Genomic DNA, 21,059 nt, shown 5'->3' on the forward strand with positions numbered 1-21,059 from the left:
AAGTTCATAAAAGTGTCCTTTTGTTTTACAGTGGCAGTGTTTGTGTTTTTTGTAAACTATATGAAGGGGATAATCAGTAGTTTTGAACTTACAAAATACGTAGAACCATTACACAAAAATTCTTCCATTAAAAAAACGAATAAATTCAGAAATCCAACATCTAAACTGTTCATTTTTCTGCACCTAATACTTGGCGTCCTTATGCCTGAATTACTGCATTTGTGTGCTGTTGCATGGAGGTGGGCAGCCTGTGGCCCTGCAGAGGTGTAATGGAAGCCCAGGCTGCTTTGATAGCTGCCTTCAGGTCCTCTGCAGTGTCTGGTCTGGAGTCTCTCGTCTTCCTCTTGTTAACAGTCCACAGATGTTTCTATCAGGTTCAGGTCAGAAGTGTCTGCTGGACAATCGCGCCCAGTGACACACTTGAAGGAACATTAAAGCCACGACTGGTACCTCTGGCAGTGTGGACAGGATCCAAGTCCTGCTGGAAAATAAAACATTTTGCACATGCATTTCTAAATTGCAGAGAGCGGCATAAAAAGGCTCTAGAGTTACTGGTAGACGACTGAGTTGACTGGATTTCAGAAAACTCAGTAGACCAATGTCAGTAAATAACAAAACCATCAATAACGGGACATTCACTGTGTCTCTTCCTCAAAACTCTTTAACTATTAATTATAAATGAAGTAAATGAAAACTGTACTCTTTTCTAAACCAAGCACCATTGGGTTAGTCTGTATTGCTGTGTTACCAAATGTATTCAGTGGGACTTTGGCCAAAAGAGAGAGTTTCTGGGTCCACTCCCAGGTCGACCTCCCTGGCCATGAAAAAGACACATCTCTTTTAGTGTTTGGACTTATTTACATTTGAATGACATAAAAATGGTGGGGGGGGGGGGAAAGCACAAAAAACAAAAAGAATAAAAATCAATGTCAGGAAGTGAGCGAAGGTCCTAATCAGGTTCAGGTGGAAATAAAGTAAACTCAGGCTAAACAGTCAGGCATTTACAATTGCAGCTGAATATTTCACCATTTATCCAACAGCAGGAAACAGCATATAAGATACACACAAGAACATATTTGTCCTACAGAGAATATTTATTTTATAGATATGGATGGAACACTCTTCTTGTGTATAAATTATTCATATAAACTGTAAACAAATTAAACTATACAGATGTGTTCAGAACACATTACATTTTGACCCTCAGTAACTATGTCTGTGAAAATGAACATAAAAATAATTATTATAGGCCTAAAATTTTGTTTTCAAATACCTCACTTTTTGAGTTCATGCGCCGATCCTTTTCCAACAGCTCAGAGAGCGTTTTGTGGAGAAGTCTTCTGTATTTCCTTTAGTTTAATGAGTCTCTTCCTCTCAGTGGAGATTATGGCCAATGGAGAAAGACGTCCTTGGTCTGTTCTGGTTCTGGTTCTACTGTATTGTAGCAACGCCACGATGAAGAGGCAGAGAGACAAGAAAGAGGAACTTTGGGCTTTAATTTTGGAACGCATAACACTACATTGCACAGGAGGCATCAACCCCCCCCCCCCACACACACACACACACACACACACACAGATGGTGCAAAAAAGAAGCATCCAGAACACGGTGAAACTACATATAACAGCCAAGGACACAAAGGCAAAAGAAAATCCCGTGCTCAACCCAATTTTGACCAGAGCAGGTAAAGGGGATTGTATCCCACATTTCCCCGCGCTGCCATCTCGGACAGCAGACCCAACATGTACGTGACTGCCACTACAGTATGTTTTTAGTCTTTTTAATGCAGAGAATGACCTCTCCACTGATGCTGTTGTATCTGGTAGAGTGAGAGCCAGCTGCAGTACCTTTGGTGCCTCTGGAACAGTCTGGATTAGCTTCTAGCAGCGTGAACTGCTTCTGATAACGCATCAGTATAGCCACAAAGCAGCTATCAGCTCACGTCTGCCCCTTAGTGAGGCTCGCCTCACCGGCAGCCTGTTCTGCGCCCTTACAGTCAGCGCTCTGACCGCACGTCACTGTAAACTGAGTCCTGCAGTAAGACATGGAAGATCTCCGGAGCTTCACCCGGAGGTTCCGCTCCGTCTGTGATCGCGCAACCCTCAAATTCAGCCATTTTGACCTCAGAAACTGTGTAGAAGGGTCTGAAACTGAAAATGTATCTTTAACATGGATCAGTGTACCTTTTTTTCTGTTTTATCACAATGACAGGTGAGGCCGAGCCTCACTTGTCTCATCTGACCTCACGTCACTGGTGGTAAGGTAGTTTGTGAACCTAACCTGGTTGGGAGCTGTTACCAAAAGAAACTATAAGGTTACGTCAAACTCCTCCCCCCTGAGATTCTGCAGGATCAGTCAGAATCATCTTTTCATTTTGATATGTAACTGATTCATAGACTATGAAAGAGAATCAATTAAATAAAAAAAAAATGTATCACAAGGTGTTTGACATGGATTTGAAAAACATCCAAAACCAATAATTATTCAGATGCTTGTAAGAATAAATGATCTGAAATCTGTTTCACTTCAGACAAAAGTTTCATTTCACGTTTTCATAATTCTTGACAACTGACTCAAATTTGAAACATCATCACCATTAACGTTCTGTTTAACACATTCTCTTCTTTTTTTAATTCACTTTAAGAGTTATTTGTCCAATTTTGTTTTGTTTCCTCAAACCTCTGATAAAGATGGATTTTAATTAGAGCAATAATTAGATGATTGGTTTAATAAAAGAAATTATTTTTTAGATGTCGTATATTTAGTTATGTCAGTCTACACTATTGGAGATACAAATTCATCTGTTGGAGAGGAAGATTATAAAAGCTGAAGGTCTGTTCATAAACCTGCAGATAGATTGAATTAAATGAAGTCAGGATTATTATAGAAATCGCAGTATATATGATGCGATAAAAATTCTTCTGTTTGGATCTTTGATAATAAAACATATTTCATGACTAAGGAAAATATTCATAGAAAGCAATACCAAGAGAAAATCTATTTAACTCTAGTATTGATTTTATGAATATAAGATTATTTTATATGCTGTAAATAAATGAAAATAGTACCAGCAGTAATCAGAAATCATATAGAAAGCTAAGGTGTAGCTCCATGTAGTCTTGATCAATCCTAATTCCTCCCAGAACAGGATTCCTAGTTCACCTCAGGGGTTACATTAGTTGTGTTTTGTCATCTTTTCATTTAAAACTGCTGCAGCTGCACCTTTGATCCTTTAAACTGCATCTCATTCAAATAATAGTGTGTACATTTGTTAATCTCAGGAGTTTTTTTGTAACCAGCAACGTTTCCCTGCATTCCACTTTTCTTTGCTGCCAAATTATTATTATTATTTTTTATTTTATTTTTTTCATAAATGTGTTTAGTGTAGACATACATCCGAATTTCCTCTTCCTCTGACGGTTTGGGTTTTGTTGACCTGTTGACGTGTCAGCCTAAATCTGAGCTTCACTGATGATCTCCTTCTCCTGTGCTCTTGAGAGACTGTAACATTTGGCTGGGGGCAAAATTGAGAACAGAGGTTGGGAGTTGGCCACGGCTTCTTTTGAGCCAGTTCCCCCCCCCCCTTGTCCTTATATGAAATGTATACTGTTAAAGAGTGTTTGGTCTCATTGTTTGCATCTGTCTCTGGTTTTCTTCCTTCATCTAAAGTGTGACGATATCAACAATCCATGAAGGTCTGGTTGTTCTCCGTCCATCTGGATGTTCTCCAGCGCTTTCGTTTGTGGTGATAAGAAGAAGACTAAACTGACATTCAACAACAACCGTGCTGAGGATAAGGCAGCTCTCACTTTTTATTTTATTGATTATATAAAAAATGACAAAAAATGATTGTCAAATTAATTTGAGCCAAGAAAAACATCTATTAGGTACAAGCGACCAAAATGAACCATCTCTGTAGGGTGGCCTGGGAACTCCCTTAGAGACAGCGAGAGAAGCTCGGCCACCAGAGAGCTTGCCGTAGAGTCGCTGCTCCTCCACATCCAGAGGAGCTAGTTGAGGGGTCTCGGGGGAGGTGGAGTGTCTTTCCTGAGACTGGAAGGTCTTGACTTCAGATCCACGAACAAAGTTCGAGCGTCAATTACGTAATTTTAACGTGATATATGCACCGTATACGTGATATAAAAATGATACATTGGTGGTTCAAGCATGAAAAGTCTGTTAGACACACGTGGAAAGCCAAAAATGTGCATGTGCATTTCGCAAAAATCACACACGGTTGTGTAAAATTTATGTAAAGAACGCCCCAACTGCGTATTTCTTGACCGACCAAACATTTTAAACGGCTTTAAACCGAATTCACATAAAGAGCCGTCGGCCGAAACCCTCGATGGAAATAGACAAAAGACGAACGCAAGAAACACTCATGAGTTACGTATATCACGCATGAGTCAGAAAAGACCGACATACGGGGAAAATGCGCAAAATGTTCATAGTAGCAATGAGACACAGCCTTCATACTCAACCGTAAGTAGAAATGACAGAATTTAACTCTACTGCTCTATCAATGAAAGGTTTTTAGGGTTGAGTAGAAAAACACATTTAGGTTTGCCTTATTAAATACAATGAAGATGTATCATCCCTCAAGAGTTTGTATAGTCACCTGATATTAAACCAATTGAAGTAAATGCCAGCGTGCCCACAAAAGTCTGAATACAGCCCCCTACTCTGTCAGCCAACAGAAAGAAGAAATGGTTCAACCTGACTGGTTTTAAGACAGTAAAATACATTTAATAGATCAGGCTTTCTTGAATAGGATGCCAATTAAATCCACTTCATTGACTGATTATAATCAATAGTGAGGACCTTTCCTAAAAGCTGGACCTTTGGGAGTTTGCTTGTCTTAATCATTTGGATGTAAGTTAACGAAGACGACAATGATCTCACAGCAACAACTATCAAATCGTCAAGAAATGAAAAGGACATTTTAAACAATCTGACGTGCAGAATGCTTCATGAAAAAGCAAAAAGGGAAAAAGAGTTGAGGTAATCTTCTCACGTTCCAGATTGTCAACTCTTAATATCAAAATGTGCAATAATTTGTTATTTTATGGCTGCAGTTGTTAAAAGTCTGCAATCACCATCTCGAACTCTGCAGACCTCACTTAAAATGTTGGATATCAAATGTCACGACTATACAATTAGGAAAATGACTAATATCGTTGGAAGAGGCCAAAGCTGCTTTGATGAGAAAAAAGGGCTTAGCACAGCGGCTTATGTTTGCATGTTTCAGTGCTGCAGCTCTGGAGTCATTTTATCAAAAGACCAGGCTTTTCTTTTTTTCTGGTCATTGACATGTTTCCACATTTTAATACCTGTTCATTGTTTTTCCGGGCTGTCACATTTTAGGTGAATGCCCCCTGGGGGGCTAAAGCTACAGTCGGGATGCTTACTCATCAATGGTGAAAATTGGTTTGCTTTTTCACATACTTATTTTGTCATCCGATGCTCCGATCACCAAGGAAACAGAGCAGTATTTTGGTTTCAGTAGAAGAAAGGAGACAGGGAATTCGGCGCTTTGAAACATTCTGGTGAGAGTCTGCCACTCTCCACAGACACCTGTGTTTGCAGGTATCCGTTTATCACAACAGAAACAAGTCAAACGTATGGCTTTATTATCTGAGCAGTAGAAGATGAGGGGGTTTCTCCTGCCCTGGAAGTGATAACAGTTCTGCAGGTGCTGGAGAAAGGTCACAGAAAATCAACGGTAGCTCCTTGATGTGGCTTTGCTTAGAGCTACGTTACACATTTAGCTGTTTTTCTGTGTTTGAGGAAAAGCCCGCTCTAGTCTCAGTGGGCAGTCTGTGCTTGAACACATTTCTATCTGATCCGTTTCTGTCATGTGTTATAAAGGACGGACTGGGAGCGTACGCCGACACTTCCTCAGAGAAGTCCTAGAATCAGCCTTGAAAGTAGAAGGTGACGTGTTAACTTCAGATCTATGTGACAGCTGGAAGTCATATTGTCGCTACTTTCTTCCCTTTGAAAGAAACAATCAGGCGGGGGATTCAAAGCAGATGAAAGCGTCTGTTGGTGTTTAATTTTTAGCCCCCCCGCGGTAGCTGTGATTCTGCTGATAGAAATCATTGAAACGTATTGAGTAACATTTGCTCTGTTGAAACCCCCCCCTGCTTTCTCTTTGTCAAAGTGCTTTCCGTGCTGGTCGGCACACTGAAGAGGGGGGAAAAAAAGGAAAGAAGAGGCGCATGTTTCTGTACATTTTTGTCTCAGTTCGGAGGAAGTTTGCGGTTTGTCATTCGTCTTGTAGCAGAAGAACATCAAGCGCTGAGTGCAGGGATGGAGGCTGTCAGGCTTTGCTTGCAGATTTGTAAATTGTTATCTTAACAGGCTGACATGTATAGGCTGGTGATGAAAGGGCTGAGTCTGTAAGGTAGACACGCAACCCCCCCCCCCCCCCCCAACACACATGTACTGCAGCAAAACAGTGAAGGTAATGAGATGCACTATGTGCTATGACTTCCTGTTTCACTGCTTCCTCGTTTCTAACAAAAAAGACAACAGAAACATGCCCATGCATGCAAGTTCTTTCTTTAAAAATATATCTTTTCAAAAAATACACCTTAAAAAAAGGAAATTATCAGAATAAATGCATAGAAATAGTACTTCTTCTGCTTCTTCTCTTCTGTACATGCAAAGATGTGGTGAACTGACTGGGAAAGTTGAAATGTGGTTAGGCAGTTCTGCTGTACTTTCAACTTGAACGGGAATGTGTCCAAAGCTCTTCTAATATTAGAGATGTAGATACTAATGGTGACATTACTTCCTTTATGAAAATGTTGACGTTAAAAGAAGGTGAAGATGTTCGAGCTGCCACTTAGCAAAGAAGCAACCTTTTCCATCTGTGCTAGATTATGGTGATCTTCTTTATATGAATGCATCGTCTTTGTGCCTTTAAATGCTGGACAGTGTTTTCTAGGGTTCATAAATGCACATCCCACTATAAATGAGTGGGATCACCTTGTCTCTCCACTAAGGGCAGTATCACTGGTAGATTTTCAATTAATAATCTTTGGCTGGAATATCTTACAAAAGAACAGGACACTAAACAAACGACCCTCATGAAATGTTTTCAAGGCAAACCTCTAAGAAACTGAATTCTAGCGTAACTGTTCCTCATGATCACAGATTTCTTTATTTTTATGATTCTTTGTTTCAGTGTTTTGACTTTTTACAAATGTTATGTTTTAAAGGGTTCGCAATGATGCTAAATCTACTTTTTGAACTTTTCAGTGTATTATAATGTTAATTTCTCACAAAAACAACCCAAAGTGGTATTTTGATCCGTTCACTCATTTCTGAGTCTTCCTCTAGAAACCTGCTCTCTGAGCACCAGCCCCTCCCAATCCATGAAAATGAGTGTGTCCTCACATTGTGACATCACAAAGTGAAGAACAGCCCCTTCCAGGAAGAGTCTGTGCTGTCAGACTAACACACACACTTTCTCCATGGAGCTAGCGGTGATCAGCTAAATGCTTCCCTTTTATATAAACTATTTGCATATCCATCTTTGCCAAAGTTCAGATGTTGTTCGTTTTGGTGGGCGAAACGCAGACACGCTGCCAAGGCCGGCTCTACGATGACGTCATGAAATGGGCGACACCCACAAGGAGCAGAAGGTAGAGCCTCAGAGATCGAGTCGTCCTACTTCCGGGTTGAACTCCGAAAATAATTCATATTTTTTTTTTTGTGTGAGCCAAAGTACAATATATATGGATAAATATGATGGCAGGATTGATGCCCTTTAATGTTTTTATTGTACTATGTGAACTCCTTGTGTCCTTTTGGATTCTATTGTTGCAATATGCTGCACACTTCCTGCACACTTCCTATTCCTCAAATGTTCTCAGAAAATTGGCAGGCTGGAACTTGGGATCCTGAAGCATTTAGGTTCCATCATGAAAACCAACCCCACACAATAGTTCTACCTCCACCAAGCTCCTCGCTTGACTGAATGCCATCAGGAAAGGACCATTGTCCTGGAAAGCATCAAACAGATTAGTAGATGGGTAAGGCCTTTAGTAAGTGCATCTTCACTGCTCTAGAGTCTAGTGGTGGTGTGGTTGCCATCTAGAAACTTCAGCAGCTTCTCAGTCATACAAGCCCCTTCCATGAAGCTTGTTTGGAGGTCTTTACTGCAGAAAGTCGGGGACCTCTGCTCTCTAAGACATTGTTTCCCAACCCTGGTCCTCAGAGAACACTGCAGTCTTTTTAAAATGCTACCCTGCTCAAAAACACCTGCCTTGGCTGACTGTCATTATCAGCCTGCAGAGCTTGATAAAGGAGATAACTGAGCCGGATGTGGCTCCGGTTAATTGAGGATTTTAAGTTGTCCCTAGGAGTGCATGTGTGTGTGAGGGGTTTGAGCAACAGACTGGCGCCGTGTTAAGGGTGAACCCCGCCTTCGCTGGGATAGGCTCTAGCAGCCCTGTGACCCCGTAAGGGATTCAGCGGGTTCAGAAGATGGACAGATGGCATTTAGTGAGCGGTAAATACATGGATTCAGAAGTGGGAGATCACCACTGTTCCTGGATCTTTCTTACCCAACTGTTAAAGCAAATCCGATTCAGTTCCACTGCATAATGACCATCATGACTGCTAATGAAGCCGCTTCTGAAAGATCATCAGAGCGTACTGAATGGGAAAGGCCTCTAATCAGCTTTAATAATTATGTATGCGTGGTCAGAACATCATTGAAACATGTTCACTCATAAACATTACAAATAATGCAACAAAAGATGCGTTTGCCTATTTGGGCTTCAGAGTCGACAACAGGAACTTGCATTTAGGACATTGTGAAAAGTAGAATATATTCTAGTCATCTCAAAAAAAAGAAATAAAAAATATTATTTTGCTGTTTATTACATTTCTAGAGTTGACGTCACTCATTCCAGCTTTGTTTTTATTGAACTGGCATAAATGTAACATGGACTTTAATTCCTCTAAATCTATTTCTGCATCTGTCAGCACCAAACAGCTCGACATGAATCCTCCTGATCCCAACGCTCAGCCACAGTTCAGAGGCGCGGCGTCCGCAGAAAGCCGCCTTGATGTCCCAGATAAATAAATGAGCAGTCCAACAGGCAAACACAAAGATTTCGCTTTTTTTCCATTTGTGACCCTCTCGTCTCCAGTCTTGTTTTGTCCTCTCTCTTTGGCCACTTTAGTAACAATGCTTTTTAAAAAAAAATAACATAATGTCATACTTTATGCACTAAATCTATAATAATGATAAAATATGTTTGGTTACAAACGGACAGGGGGAGAAAGTCCAAAGCATGAACAGTACCTGCTCTTTATTTGACATGTAAATAAAAAAATGACTTCAAGCGTTTACATAATGTCTAAAAATCAATATGATTTGTTGTGTAAATACTATTACTGATGCTTACTTTCATTTTATTTGCTAAGGCAACAGTTTGTGGCATTTTCCATTCATTAGTAGAATGTGTTTCCATTTGTTTCAACTCTTTGTGTTGTACTGCTCAGCAGACCTGTGCAGGAAATGTTTGTCTAACTTTGCAGAGTCATGGTTCATCGACTGATTTTTGCTTTATTGTTTGCAGTTTATATTCACACGACAATTCAGAATGCAACAGTGACGCATACAATCAGTCTTTCGTTGTAGTCATCTTTTTTTGAGTTAAAGTTCAGTAGAATAAAAAAAGATTAAATCATGACTAAACTAAACATTTTTCTTTTGTTGCAAAAATCATATCATTTTTCCAAAAATGTCAATTTTTCACATGATTCTTTTGCGTCATTGTTCAAATAATCAAATAACCTATAAAATATTGAGATATCTAACATGGAGACATATTTTCTTTAATTTAGGAAAAGCCACTGGAAAGTCTATAAGCACGGCGATCGGCGTTCCCACCCCCAGCCTGTCATTCCTGCGCGATGAGCGACGATGTTTAAGTAACCTTCAAAGTGTCCCCTCTCCATGTCTGCCTGATTTTCTGCTCCATCCTCATGCTGCACACATCCACAGGGCCGCCAGACAAACTCCAAAATGTTGTACTCTGATTCCCTCTCTATGGGTCTGCCGTCGAGCGCCCCTCCAGATTATAGGTTTAATTCCAAAATGAGATATCCACCATTTTGTAAAAGGCTGCTCACTCCCTCTGTGAAGTGATTGCTTGCCTGGGAGCAAAGCTCGTTGTAGATTATCAGGTGCTGTATCGTACAAGGAGAGCCAAGACCTTTTAGATGAAAAGTGTGTGTTGTAAGCGACGTCTGTCTGATGTTTCTAAGTTAAAAAACATGGTTGTGGTTTTTTTCTTTCTTCCAAAAGTGAATCACACAGCCTCATTCCCAAACTCCATTATTATATGCATTAATGTGTGGGTACATGTCAAAGAAGTTTTTATATTTATACAGAACAGAAACAAGTTTTAAACTGTTGGAAAATTTTAAAGGAAATATAGCGTGCCATTTTTAAGCCTTTCAAACTAAGCTATATCGATATATAGGATATATATTGCCTTTGGCACAACAGAGAGCAATTTTTTTTGACTAAATATTAGTTATTTTCCTGAGCTCTATTCCAACCCGAAAGTACGAATCTATGAAGCCCCGCCCATTTTACTACGTCATCCTTGAGTCAGCCTCGAAAGCGTGTCTGCGTTTCGCCCTCGAAAATAAACAACATCCCAACTTTTGCAAGAGAAGTGGACGTGTTTGTTAAGCTGGGGGTGGAGCTGGCAGCTCAGACTCTGCCTGGAAGGGGCGGTCCCTCACTTTGTGATGTCATAATGTAAGGACACACTCATTTTCATGGATTGGGAGGGGCTGGTGCTCAGAGAGCAGCTTTTTGGAAGAATACTCAGAAATGTGTGTATGGATCAAAATACCACTTTGGGGATATTTTATTTTTTTAATGAGGAATTAAAATTATTATGGGCCCTTTAAAGAAAGAGCATCACAATAACATGTCTGAGATCGCCTCCACTAATCTCTTTTAACAATAGATATCTAGAAGGTTCAGCTGAGGGAAAAAAAAGCCCTTTTGCTTGAAAACTCCAAATCTTACAAATGAGATTAATTTAGATTAGGGCTGCACGATATGAGCAAAACTTGCGATGTGCGATATTAGTGATCAATATTGCGATAACGATATAATTTGCGGTATATAAACAAATGGCAAAACAACCAAGAACATCATTACCATCTCATTGCAACAGTTTAAAAAAATGATACTCCAAATGACCCTCGTTGATGTAGGAGGCAAACATCTAACATGAAAGGGCTCATCTGATTGGTCAACATCGGAAAGGGTCCATCCAATTGGTCAAATGCAAAAATGGATTTATTTGATTCGTTAAATGCTTCAAGCTGCCATAGGATTGTTTTAGCACATTTAAGGTAACCATTTATTGCGATTTTTGCTGACTTTTGCGATATGGATATTGCACTGCTTGATATTGCGATAACGATAAATTTGCGGTATATTGTGCAGGCCTAATTTAGATTCTGCTTAATTTAAGTAATCAAACTTAGAAAAAGACAGAATAATTTAAAACTGAAAGTATCACTTGAATAGAAATGTGACACAGTAAGTTGTCATTTGTTAAAAAAAAAACAGAGAAAAGGAAGTTTTTAGTAACGTATAATAACTTACCGTTAATAACAAAATAACTTTTAAGGTAATAGTGCTGGAGGTCAGAACTGCTGGCTGACTTTTATGAAGTAATTTTTTTGAATGTTGTTAACTGCTTTATTTTGAACAAGGCTTAGTCCAGACAAGACAGCTGGGTTTTCTTTGCAACAAAACTGTGTGACTTCTCTTATGGATGTCATGGCAAACGTTCTTGCAATATATGTTCTAAAGTTGTTTGTGATCCTTTTTCTTTTAACGGAGCGGTTACTCTTTGTAATGCAGTGCCATTTGCACGTTCTGACATCTTACAGTATAGACGTTTTTGCACTGAACCCTGCACACTGAGCTTCCACAGAGTTAACTGAAATCCCATCCATCCATTTTCATGCTCTTATCCAGTCCACAGAAACTTCCTCCAGGTCTACTGGGACCCCAAAGGGCTTCCATGTCAGCCGAGGTTTATCATTCTTCTAGTGCATCCTGAATCTTCCCAGAATTCCTACCTAGGAAGGCATCCAGGAGGCATCTGAAAGAGATGTCTGAGCCACCTAACTGCCCTCTCTTGATGTGGAGGAGCAGAAACTCTCCTCCAAGTTCCTCACCAGGCACTCTGTGGAGGAAATTCATTTCGGCCACTTGGATCGAGGATCTTATCCTATCAGTTGTGATCCACGGCTCATGATCGTAGGTGAGGGGGAACACAGATTCACCAGTAAATCAAGAGCTTCGCCTTTTGGTTAAGCTTCTTCTTCCCTGCAATGGATTGATACAGTGATGGCTTTACAGCAGCCGCTGCAACTTTCCCCCTTTAAATCTCTTTCCCTTTTCCTTCCTAGTTCTATTACCCACCTTGGAGACTCCAAGACGGCTACTCTGTTTGGCCTATAGGCTGAAACCATATGAAAAAACCTGGTCCAACCCAAAGCTTACATGTATACAACCCACTTGTTCCCCATGGTGAACCTTAACTCATGACCACTGAGCTGGGAGGCATTCAGCAAACCCACACCGCCTCGCCGTCTCTCACCGTAGGCAACTCCAGGGTGGAGTCCCAACTTCTTGGGAGGAGTTAGGATTCAGAGCCCGAACTATTTTTTTTGTTGTTATGTGATCTTTTCAGGCTTACACAAACAGGGTTTTCGTTGGAAGAGTTCCTAGGGTCGCTAGTCTGGCCCCAGGGTAGGACCCTGGCGACATAGGTTTGGGTCTTGCTTTGAGTTTTCCATAGAGGGCATTAGAAATATGTCTTGAGTGTTGACGAAATATTTGATAACATAAAAAGACTTTGCAATTTCAAGCTGAGGATTGTTGTTTTTACTTTTTTTCTTCACATATTCTTTATTAGATATTTGCAGAAAATTGTATCTTTATTCACAAGTATTGACCTACCTGCAAACAAACTAATGGTTATGTGGTCATGAATGTAGTCAGATGGGCTTTCAAGTGATGATGTTTCCATTGAATTCACAAAACACCTACAGAAGTGAGTTGAAGTTGAAGTTGAATAGTTGTTCAAAATACATATAACTAAAGTGAACTAAAGAAAGGTTAGAAGTCTTTAAAATGTGCTGACTGAGTGGAGAAAAAAAACCTTGCCTTCTGCAGAAAAGATCTGCAGAGGGAAACCCATCAGTCATATGCATTAATAACACATTGAGTCTAGCAATTAATTCAAAAGACCTTTTATCTGAGTGATGAATCTCCCACTGTGGGGTGTAATTCCCCACAATTCTAATGCAATCTAATGTATCCCCAACCCAACTGTCTCAAAATAGGGAGTAGAAAATCTGTTTTGTAAAGTAGGAATGATGCATAAAATGTAAATCTCTATGTATAAATACAGTAGAACCAGCAAGTGTATTTGTGGTGGAGTAATTATAATGACGTTGATGGAAAAAAGTGGGTAGGCTTTGTAAACAGTCAATCAAGCCAATCATTATATCTTAACCGCGTTTATTTGAACATTTGAAGGCACAACACAACTGGCATTAGTGTTGTTTAGCTAGCATACAGCTGTCTGCATTGGGAGGTTGATTTGGTTTGCAGGGCAGCAGTTGTAACAAATATTTCAAGAGCGGAACACTCCTGTCTAGGTTAAAAAAATATTTCTTTCTCCTCCAAACATGACGAGTAGAGTTCTTACCAAAAAGTTCTATTTTGGTTTCATCAGACCATAGGACATTCTCCCAATCCTCTTCTAGATCATCCAGATGCTCTCTAGGAGACTTTAGACGGGCCTGCACATGTACTGGCTTTAGCAAGGGGACACGTCTGGCCCTGCAGGGTTTAGGTCCATGACAGCATAGTGTGTTACAGATGGTAGCCTTTGTTACTTTGGTCCCAGCTCTTTGCAGGTCATTCACTAGATCCCCCGTGTGGTTCTGGGATTTTTGCTCACCGTTCTTGCAATCATTTTGACCCCACGGGCTGAGATCATGGGGGGAGCCCCAGATGGAGGGAGTTCATCGGTGTTCTTGTATGTCTTCCATCTCCTAATAATTCCTCTCACAGGTGATATATTCACACCAAGCTGCTTACCTGTTGCACATCCAGTCTTCCCAGCCTGGTGCAGGTGTTCTGGTGTGCTTAGACAGCTCTTTGGTCTTGGTCATAGTGGAGTTTGGAGTGTGACTGTTTTAGGATGTGGACAGGTGTCTTTTCTACAGATAACCAGTTCAAACAGGTGCCAGTAATACAGGTAATTAGTGGAGGACAGAGGATCCTCTACAGAAGAAGTTACAGGTCTGGGAGAGACAGAAATCTTGCTCAATCATCCAAAATGTTAACCATAAATCACCAAAAATCAGACAGTGGGATTTTCTGGATTATTTTTCTCATTTTGTCCCTAATAGTTGAGGTTTACCTATAATGAAAGTTACAGGTCTCTCTCATCTTTTTAAGTGGAAAACTTGCACATTTGGTGGCTGACCGAATTCCTTTTTTGCCCCACTGTATATGTGTGTTTTCCTGATGTAAATATTCACATGTGTAACATGGCATAAATGTAAGTTTGTAGTGCACTTTTATTACATTTGCGTTGAATTTTTGGAGGTGTCACATATTTGGAAATGCATAAACCTCTATATTGTGTTTCTTTTTGAATCCTTCCTGTCTCTCCTTTGTTTCATGACATTTGCCAACCAGGTCAAGGAATATATGAAGAAAAAGACAATTTTTTTTTTAGAAATCAGATACAAAGCAGCAGCTTTTATATGGATTGAAAAGGTGCTTTTTCATTTCTTCTTACATTCTAGGATCCAGATTTTCACTTCTGTTTATACTTAAGTGAAAAAGACTCTGGAAACAAAGGCATTTGGTTCCTCTTCACTGGTGAAAGTAGCAGAGATTTGCTTCAAAAACATAAAGCTTTTAATTAAAAACCTTCTTGTAAAAGTGGCATCACGTGGCTCAGAAGGGATAAAATGATGCTGGCTGAAGCATCATGAATGCTCTAATAGACAATTTCACTAACTCTACCAGTTTGCACACAGAATGATGGACATTTATGTTCATCAATCAAAAATGTCATTTGTTTGAACTATATATGTTTTAATGAGGGAAAGTATTTGGAGCAGAACTGGGTCTGCGGTTTTTGCATTCTTTTCCAGAACGTGATGGAAGCTAGAACGTACCAAATGTTGTAATCCACCAAAAACCACTGGGGGCAGGTTGCAGAAAGAAGCCCTTTCCTATTGATTCCCATTAACAAGTCCCATTTTACATTTACAATAAGTATATTTACAGTCTTGTTTCAAGCATCTACTTTTTTGCTTAGTTTGCTTAAGTTTTGAGAAATAACAGAGAGGATGGTCAATACCATCATCGTCCTCTTGCAAGAAAACAGCTCCTGCTCCAGAGGCACTGGCATCAACCTCCAACTTAAAAGGGCGTTCAAAGTCAGGGGCTGCCAGAACTGGGGCACAGCTTAGACATTAGACATTGAGCTGACCAAATAAATGGGATTTTTGTACTGGTTAAACTAGTTAAAGGACTTAAAATGTCTAAAAAATTATGACAAAAACCACGATAGTAGCCAGCCATCCCCAAGAAACGAAAAAGTTCTTTGAGATTTTGGGGGACAGGAAAACTAACAATGGCATGTACCTTGTCTTTGAGAGCACGGACATGTCTCTGACCAACCTCTTTACCAAGGTAAAACACTGTGGCTTTTCCAAAGTCACATTTAGCCAAATTAAGGGTTAGCGAGGCCTTACACAATCGATCAAAAACTTCCCTTAAGGTGGCCATGTGAGATTCCCATGTAGGTGAATATACAACAATATCATCCAGATACACCTCACAGTTACTTACACCTGAAAAAACAGTGTGCATGAGGCGCTGAAACGTTGCAGGGGCATTTTTAAGACCAAATGGCATAACTGTATATTGTAAAAACTGATGGAGTAACAAATGCAGAGATCTCAGATGCACAAGAGGTTAACAGAACTTGCCAATAACATTTAAAGAAATCCTATTTTGTGTCACATTTGGCAGAACCAACCCGGTCAACACAATCCTCCATGCGTGATAATGGATACAAATTAGTTTTGGTGACCTTGTTCACTTCTTGAAAGTCAGTGCAGAAGCGGAAAGTATTGTCAGGCTTGGGTACAAGCAGACATGGAGAACTTCATGAGCTGGAGCTAGGAACAGCAAAACCATTCTCTAGAAGGTAGCTGACCTCCTGTTGAAGCTGGTTGTGCTTGACAGGATTAATATGGTAAGCATGTTGTTTTATTGGGTCGTTATCCCCAATGTCATGGGAGATCACTGAAGTACAAGTTGGAATATCGGAAAATAGAGAGACATAATCTTTATCTAATAAAGAAACCTCTGTCTTCTCAGATTCAGCCAAATGACTCAAGTAGGAGCCTAAGTCCTTCAAAATCTCTGAATTGTTGAGCTGTGAGGAAGGTTCTACTTGGCGAAGACCATCACTTTCAGGGTGATATTTAGACGGGGTGTTCACAGAAGATACAGAGGCAACAACTGTCTGCTCACGATCAAAATAGCGTTTGATCATGTTGACATACCCTGGATTTGCTCTGTCAGGAGTACTGACTACATATTCAGTTTCACTAAGCTGCTCTTCTTTAGATTCATGTTTGCTCTCACGAGATGTCAGCATCAGAAAATGAAGCCCCTCGTCCCAGTCCTTTTGAGATTCTAAACAAAGTTTTCTAATCATAAACTTCATGGTCTGATGAAAACGTTCTAGGGTACCTTGTTACTGGGGATGATATGCACTTAACATTCGATGTGTAGTGGAGAGCGTTTTGAGGACTTGACTGAAGATGTGAGATGTGAAGTTTGAGCCCTGGGCAGTTTGGATAACTTTTGGAGTGCAGGGGAGCAGGTGGAATGCTTTGATTAGGTTTTCCACTCATCTGACTGACACACATGACATGTGGCAATATGCAGATACATCAGACTTCAAACCCGGCCAAAAGAAATGTCGAAGAATAAGATTAGTCGTTTTTTTAATACCTAAATGACCTGCGTAGAACTGTAGAACTACCAGATGTTCAACAACATTCCAACCTAGGTTATACCAAGTGCAGGGGGAAACCAGGTACGCACCAACAGACCATTTTTAATGTGGTATGGCAACTTTCTCCTGCTAGAGTTAACAGCAGTAAAACAGTTTGCTAACGAAAGATCATTCTTTTGAGCTTGCATAAATTCTTCCTTGTCGACAGCAAAGGTTAGTGTAGCGTCCACAAATGACAAGTTATCATTCACATTGTTCTTAGGTTTTTCCCCATCAGATTTAACCATTTCATTTTTGTCATCTTTGCACAAGAATGTATCGGACAAATTAAGAACATCACCCATCTTTCGCATGTGTGCATGAGTTGTCAGCAACAGAAGCACCAGTATTTAAAACTACAGGACTTTCAAGGATTTCAGGAGTAGGAAAAACTTTATCTCCTGCTAGATCATTACCAAGGATCATGCGTATTCCTTGTGTAGGTAAATGATCTCTGAGTGCAACCACGACTGGCCCTGACACAAGTGGAGAACGCAGGTAAACTGTATACATAGGTGCTCGAATAACACTCATTTTCACTCCCCATACCAAAGTGTCAAAACCACAAGGAGAATCAGGAGAAAATGGTAGGAGACTGCTAAGCAGAACTTAGTGACTGATTAGCTCCAGTGTCACGCAGAATAGTGACTGGAACCACATCCTTTTCTGATTCTGTGAGGGAAACCATGCCTTTGAATATGAAAGGTTTGAAACCCTCATCTGTCTCGTCTTTGCAACCAGTTGACTTAGATGAAAGTGCAGGACTAGCCTGAACAAAACTGACACTTTTAGGCATTTTTATGTTTTTCTTCTGTTCCTTCCTGGCAAGGACAGGACAGATAGAAATAACATGTCCTTTTTCACGACAGTAAAAACACTCACGGCTGTCAGGAGGCACAGTTCCCACGTGCGGCGTAACTTTGAGCAAGGCTTTTGGCTTCCTAATGCCAGCTGGAGAACTGTTAACACGTTTGGGGGAAAACACAGATCGATGAGTCAGCACAAATTCATCTGCCAGTACAGCAGCACTGGTCAAAGATGTGACTTTCTCCTCATTTAAATACATAATGATTCTTTTAGGAAGGCAAGATTTAAATTATTCCAGTAGCACCAGTTCCCAAAGCTGAGCAAAATCATCCACTTTACAAGCAGCACACCATTTATCAAAACGAACACTTTTCTCCCTCGCAAACTCCACATATGTCTGGGTGGCTGATTTTCCACATGCCTTTGTCTGTATGCTTCTGGGACCAATTCATATGCTCTCAATACAGTGGCCTTCACAACATCATAATTTAAACTTTCATCAATGGACAAAGTGGTACAAACCTCCTGGGCTTTGCATTGGCCATCCTAATGTAGAGTAATAACCTAATGTAACCAAATGCGTTGAAATAGGAGTCAACCTCAGTTTCCCTGAAGGAAGGAACGAGAGCAATGTGTTTACTCATGTCAAACTGAGGTGAAGCAGCAGAAGATGACGGGATCGCAGAGGCATTGGAAACAGCAGGTGTGTCTTTTCCCAGCTCCAGGGCATGCACACGCAGGTGCATAAGCTCAAATTCACGGGATTTAGATTCAAGATCTATTTACTTCATTCGGAGGATGTGTTTGAGATCTTCTGTGGGGATCCTCGCATGAAGAAGCATGAGTGGGTCAGAGACAACACCTGCATGGGCCACAGGAGCATCTATCCCTGCCTCTAACTTGCCAGGAAATTCAATGGGTTCTACTGCCTCTGCTGACGTACCGTCATCATCCCTGAGCGCACTTTCAACCCGAGACCTGGTGGGAGACAACCGCAGGACTCCCTGCTCCGCTAGGTGTCTTCTCAACATTAACTTTTTATCAGGCTTACGAGTCGCAGCCGGAATATAGACATCATAATACTTGGCAATGATTAACAAATCTGCTTTAGTGCAGTCATCCAGCTTGTGCAGCTGTGGGTCAAGAACAAAGTAATCGAAGTTGAAAGCCATGACTACCAACAAACAGATGGACACCAGAAACCAAGCAATCAGTTATCAAAAACAATGATATACACAAACGGATATTCAAATCCCGGACGAGCCCCCAATTATGATATGCACCTTATGTCTAAGGTTGTGGGGCATAACATAAAGAAGAATAAAATAAGAAAATGACCCAAAATGCAAAAAGTAGGCCCTCAAAAACCACCAAATTTAATAAAGCTGCCAAAACCAATTTCTGTGCAAATAATGGTTTATTGTCCCAACTGTAGAGGAAAGAAAAAGGAGCGTCTAACTTCAGGGTGAACCCAGGCCAAAATAACAGACAAAAAATAACTAACTCAAATGTCAAATGCTCTACCTGACCTTCCAGAAACCAAAGTAAAAATAAATGACAGAGTCTGACCTGTCTCCTTGAACCTCAACCAAAACAGGAGAAAACAGTCAAACATAATAGCCGTTCAACCCTACTGCTCTACAAACACAACACAAATCCTAATACAAGTTACACCAAGAAGCTAAGCTTCACGAAGGAGTTTACACAGCCAAAAGGCCTCACACAAACACTTAAGTTTTGTCAATGGGGGGAAGGACAGACAGAAACTCCAGCCAAAGACTTCTTCCCCCCATTGGGCCGTGGAGGTGCCAGGATTTTAAAGTTCCATCCTCCAATCACGTGCAGCCATCAATCTTCCTCCCTCCAATCCTGAACACCAGCACCACCACTCACTCATCTTCCAATCCTGGGCAGCCACAAGGCCTTAGTGCAGCAATCCAGGTCACCTGAAAAAAACAAAACAGAACCTACACACAAACAAAAGTACTTTTACCCCCTACACAAACACTCAATATCCAAAACATCAAATACAAATGAAATAAAAGCATACACCAATAAGACAAGGGTCATAACAGTCTAATTAAGTCATTTTTGTCATTGACTTAATTAGCTCAGATTTATAGATTAAAGTCTTTGGAGAGTCTATTGTCTTTCTTGAGATGTGTTTTCTGTCAGAATCCCCCCTTTCAGCTCTGATCAGAGACGTGATGTTAGTGGAAGAGCTGCAGTTGGAAGAGAATGTTCAGCAGTTTGTTAGTAAAGCGGAACCTCCAAACTACCCAATGCTGGTTACTTGACATCATAAATGCATGCTGTTGATGGATCCTGGTGATGGAAGAGTTTTTGAAAGACTTATTTATCAAATTAATTCATTTTTAATCAAGTTTGATTGGAAGCAGAGACGAAACATAAAATATACAATAATTGTTTTTGAAACTGTGCTCCCTGCTGAGCTTGCTGTCCTCATTCATCCTCGGTGATCACTTTCATCTTCTGTCTTGTTCCTACAGAGGCGCCTCCATCTGGGATGTCCAAGAATGGATACTTCTTTCAGGAAATGGGTGAGTGTGAGCCCCCGTCTGGACAAACTGACTGTCTGTAATAAAGGAAAAAAAAAAAAAGAAAATGACAGAAAAACAGAGACTACATGAAACTGAGCCAAAGCCGCCATGAATCTTAACTCCAACGAATGAGAAACGGATGAAAAAAACTCAATTTAAGGATTGGAGCTACAGTATAAAAAAAGAGTCTGCCCTGGCTCCACACTTTGCTACTGAGCCCGTGTCCTGACATTAAGATATAAAAATAAATCTTGTTCCCACAGATAATTATCTCGTTCGCACGAAATACTATTCCGTTCCTACAAGATACTATTCTGATCCCACAAGATACTTTTGCGTTCCCTCAAAATACTATTCCGTTCCCTCGAAATGTTTAACTTGTGCGAACGCAATAATTATGTTGTTCGAACGCGATAATTAATCCGTTCGAACGCAGTAATTATTCACGTCATAAGTCATAGGCAGATATGCTCTCTGTACGCCGGCAAAAGCCGCTTTCAGCTGTAACTTCCGTGTCTCTGTG

The 21,059-nt window shown here is 40.4% G+C and overlaps 1 protein-coding gene across 4 annotated transcripts in view; it reads left to right on the top strand.

The window, feature by feature from the left end:
* Positions 1 to 21,059, top strand: part of slc4a11 (solute carrier family 4 member 11) — a 184,482-nt gene that overhangs the window by 14,121 nt on the left and 149,302 nt on the right. For all 4 annotated transcript variants that reach the window (XM_011490713.4, XM_011490712.4, XM_011490714.4 and 1 more), the window contains exon 2: positions 20,486 to 20,536. In XM_011490713.4, the coding sequence (XP_011489015.2) occupies positions 20,486 to 20,536 (51 nt within the window). The remainder of the gene's footprint in view (positions 1 to 20,485; positions 20,537 to 21,059) is intronic.

This window comes from Oryzias latipes, chromosome 22, assembly GCF_053564925.1.
Source record: "Oryzias latipes strain Hd-rR chromosome 22, Olatipes_Hd-rR_3.1".
Lineage (NCBI taxonomy): Eukaryota > Metazoa > Chordata > Actinopteri > Beloniformes > Adrianichthyidae > Oryzias > Oryzias latipes.